Source organism: Antrostomus carolinensis, unplaced genomic scaffold (genome assembly GCF_000700745.2).
Source record: "Antrostomus carolinensis isolate BGI_N321 unplaced genomic scaffold, ASM70074v2 scaffold14942, whole genome shotgun sequence".
NCBI lineage: Eukaryota > Metazoa > Chordata > Aves > Caprimulgiformes > Caprimulgidae > Antrostomus > Antrostomus carolinensis.
In genome coordinates this window covers 68,048-72,416 of record NW_010300277.1, presented here as the reverse complement: position 1 = coordinate 72,416, position 4,369 = coordinate 68,048, and the positions used below count along the sequence as shown (strand labels likewise).

General features: G+C 42.1%; 1 protein-coding gene across 1 annotated transcript in view; it reads left to right on the top strand.

Annotated features, from left to right (window-relative positions):
- The first annotated feature begins 1,405 nt into the window (after positions 1 to 1,405).
- The window catches only part of INPP5A (inositol polyphosphate-5-phosphatase A), a 68,848-nt gene continuing 65,884 nt past the window's right edge, over positions 1,406 to 4,369 (top strand). Inside the window, exons 1-2 of the mRNA XM_029083773.1 lie at positions 1,406 to 1,590; positions 2,114 to 2,284. Coding sequence (XP_028939606.1) covers positions 1,406 to 1,590; positions 2,114 to 2,284 — 356 coding nt within the window. The remainder of the gene's footprint in view (positions 1,591 to 2,113; positions 2,285 to 4,369) is intronic.

Below are 4,369 nucleotides of genomic sequence, written 5' to 3'. Positions count from 1 at the left end.
CTTTCCACCAGAAGTCACTGCAGGAGTTGTTATTACCTCTGATGTTACAGATCTATGGAAAAGAAAGTGCATTCTTACCCCTAGGTCACCTGCTGCCTCCACACTGGCTCTTGGTTCCCACTGACGGGATGGCCAAGTCACTTTTTGTTTTTTTACACCTTTCTAAACGTTCCCCTTTGGGGTAAGATCGTATCTTGTCAAGGAGACATTAACTGAGCATGCCCTTTGCGAATTGCGACCACACCGTAGGAGCTCACTGGGCGTGGGGCCGCGGGACACCGGGCAGTGATGTCACCACACCGATAGCCTTTCGGTGACCCAAGCTCCTGCACCGCAGTGACTCCTGCCAGTGGACATGGCCAGGGGGATCTGGGGCACACGGCCCCACCGGCTCAGCCTCCCCAGTGATTCCCAAACACTTCACTGATCAGCTGGAATGTAAAAGGATTTTACCACCCCGCGCGCGGACGTGGGCCAGCGGCGCTTTTGTAGAGTCAGATCAAAACGGAACCTTTGGTTCAAAGCTCTGCTTTGGTCAACAACACACGAGATGAGAAGGTCAACCTGGGAAATGATTGCTGCACTGAGACCGAGCTGTCCTCTTCTCTGGCTCGTTAGTTGCGATTTTTGTATTCCTTTTCTTAGGCAAGGACATTTTATATAGGCAGTCACATTTTCTCAGTAAAAACGGCTTTTGTGCCTTTAATTCCTTTGCATAGATAATGTGTGAAAATAAAGAGCTTGTGGAAAGATAACACCTTACCCCAAAGGTGTACGAGAAATATAGAAGTGTTCATATTAGCTAGTATTTAGCTTAAACAAATTTAGTTATTATAAAAATTTGCTTACCGAATAAAATATGGCTTGACCTCTGGATTGTTTCTTCCCAAGAAATGTGACAGTGTCTCTCCTTCTCCTCCATTCAGCCTGCTTGGCAGAACCGCAAGTTTTTTGTTTTGTTTTGTTATGTTATTGTTGTGTTTAAAAAAAAAAAAAAACCACCACCCTCAAGCCCCTCTTTTGAGCGATGTCAAGTTAGGATGAATTGGCCAGGGAGGCATGTTTATAGACTGTGTGAAGAACTTTGTCTTTGTGTGGGAATGCTGGTGACACTGGTATGGCTTGCCTGAATGAACTGCGATGACGCGGCTAATAAGGTGTCCTGCTGAGTGCCACAGCAGCCTTTCTCAGACCTCCCACTTAATGCCATTCAGCTCCAGCTCAGTGTAGCTAATTTTTCCCATTCCCTCAATTCTTTAGGCCTCCTTACAAACAGAAAAGTCAACTTTCACACCGAGGAGAAGATAAGTGCTTTAGGAAATAATCGTGTAAACAGAATGTTACCTTCTGACCTGATGCTGATACCTTGGTCTGGGACAAAACCCAGCTGGCTATTGCATTAGACATGGCTATTAAAGGAATAATGCTGCTGATCCTCCTTACAAAGTGCCCTGAGAAATGGTTTAGCCAAATCACAGTGCCTCTTGTCAAACTGAATCATGTTCAGCTGCTCTCTTCCATGACCAAATCACTGATACGTAGCTGCCTCCTTCTCTTCTCCTTTCTTGCAACAGTATGGGAGGACGAAAAGTATGACAGCAAGGGAAAGGCAGTCATGTTTCTGATTGCCCTATTATTTTCTGGATGAATTTCAGTGCTTTGAAACCTATACAGAGTACGCTATATAGCTCTTATAAAAGAGGGTGCGTTTCATAAAGTATCTTTAATCGTAGCTACTATAACGAGTACTTTTAAATAAAGTAAATTACAAAAGGATTTCAGTGATTCCAGTAACACAGAATTGTTCATTTTAAGCTCGTACTAAGCGATTCCTTTTGGTGTTCTGTGTAGAGACTAAAATTAATAACCAGACCTAGATTTCCAGTAGTATCAAGGAAAAGAGGAACCTCTGCCTCTTGTTTTAGTCTCAGTAGGAATACGGGTCTCCCAAATGGCTTTGAAAACATGTGCCCTTCACAATCCATTGAGCTGACTGACGCTGACATCCGGACTGAGAGGGCTGTCTGTATGTCAGAGTCATTTGACGTATCCTCGGCTCCAAGACCAAACCCTGAGCATTTGTTTGACTTCTCTTGAGGTTTGCCTATTGCAGGGATCCAGCTGGCCCCTGTCTGAGCTGGGTAACATCATCGTCGCAGGCAGGCCAGTCTAGCTCAGAGGGCTTCAGCGTTTCTCCTAATTCTCCTGATGCACCCAAACAGAGAGTTTTTGTCACAGGCCTTCATGAAAATGTGTCAGGGAACTGCCGTGCTAAAAGGCACTGGTGAGTAGAGGTGGTTTTCCAAGACGTCTTAGAGCAAGCCCATTTCCAGGGCAGGCACAGTAACTTCTCTCTGGGTTTGTAAAGCAGTTGCTGATATCCAGCGTGAGGCAACCTGCCCTTGTTGGACCAAAATCAAAATTACACATGTTTATTTTGCAGCAAAGAAATTGCTGTAGTAATTTTACATTAATTTGCACTCTTATCAATGAAGTTTACTCTGTTAAAAAGTGTGAACTCTGTATCTGACCCATCAAAACATTTAAGCATGTGACTAACTTTGACTGTCTACGTTACTTGGAAGTTACATTTCCTTGAGTGTTTCGTTCCTTTACTTTCCTGTCATGTCTAAAAACCTGTTCAGCTCTATTTCAAAAACTGTTTGTGGTCTGTCTCTTGTCAAAATATAACAAAATTTGAAAAGAAGCAGAGAATACCCAATCAGTCCAGAAGGCTTCCAGTGCAGAGCCTTCAATCAGAAATGTAGAATTAGTTTGAAACTGGCAAAATAATTGTGTTCCAAGTGTGAAGAATCCGATACTATTATCAAGAATTCCTTATGCAATTAACAGCTCTGTGTATGTGTAACTAGTGGAAGAGAAATCACCTGAGGCATTTGTGTGCTTTGAAGTTTAACAAAGTCATCAATAAATCCAGCCACAAGTGTGCGTTTTTTCCAGTGGTCCTTATTTACCATATTGAATTTGTTATTTTGATTTCCAAAACGCACAGAAGTCAAAGATGCTTCCTTGCTATGTTCTAAGTGCAAATAAACTCTTTTCTCATAATACCTTCTGGAGCAAGAACAAAGGACTGGAAGAGTGAATGTGTTGTTCCAGCCGTTTCAAAGGGAAGACTTTTCTTCCTGGAAAGGGAGGGCTGTAATCCCTCAGAGAAGTTTTCTGTTTTGTTGGCATTCAGGCACTGGATACATCCTGATTGCCCATCATCTCTTGATGGCCCTGCATAGGTCACAACAAACAGCACAGCTCGTTAAGGCATTAATGATCTTGTGTTTGCTCTTGCATATAGAGTTGTGGAAGTTAAATATTTGTAGCTTCTCTACAGTCATGAATTTTTTACCTGAGTTGTCTATTTTGTCACAAGCTATTTAGAAAAATTGTGCAGGAAGAAATAGAGCCTTAAAGTATGTTGAAGCCCTTCAGGATAATCTGGTAGTCAGAAAGTGCAAGTTAGAAGAAATGGCATGAGGTCCTCCCACTAAAAACATAAGATTAATGCTGGTGACATAGGCTGGCTTTCTCTTTATATGATTCAGATTTATCACTGCATTGACTGATTCATGGCAACGTTTTTAAAGGATTATTTGATACATGGTTAAAGGAAGGGTATTGTTACAGAAACAAGTAGCAAAGTAGAGTAACACAGATTTTGAAGCCTTGCTAGTTCATTTACAAGCACTCCTTGAGGGGGCAGGGAAAAAAAAGTGTCTTCTGAGTTCTCATTTACTTGTTTACATGATGAACTATATATATTTGTATCTTAGAATGCAGAAACAAGAGGAACGGAACACTTTTATGTGGCTCTTGCTCCAGTCCCAACACCTTCGCTGTGTGTCCTTGGTCCTGGCGAGACTCGCCGTGTTTTGCAGCACACGATTTCTGTCCCAGTCCCCCAGTGCCGGGTGTTTTTCCTGCACGTTCCTTGGGGAGGAAATATTGCTGTACTCTTCTTTATTGCCATCTCCTTTGCTAACTTGGAGTCTCATTCCGAAAGCATAATCAAGAAGATTAGTTCTTGTGCCATTGATTCAGTGGAACTGTAGGCAACAGGAAGTAGTTAAAAATAGAGCTATCAGAGTACCAAAGTCCTGAAAGAATTCCAAGATTTGGGAACTCTTGAACAAATAAGAAGTTCTAGTGACAAGGACAGTAGGTTACATGCATATAGTGAGTCATTTAAAGCATATTTTATTGTTAGGTGTCCCAGATAATTTAATAAGTGCGTATATGTATATATCCCTTGCTCTGCACCATTGTTGGTAATTTCACTGTAGACCTGAATTTCATCTGTGAAAAGGAGATATGTCAGAAGCCACTGAAAGCATCGTTCCCGAGAAGTACCATT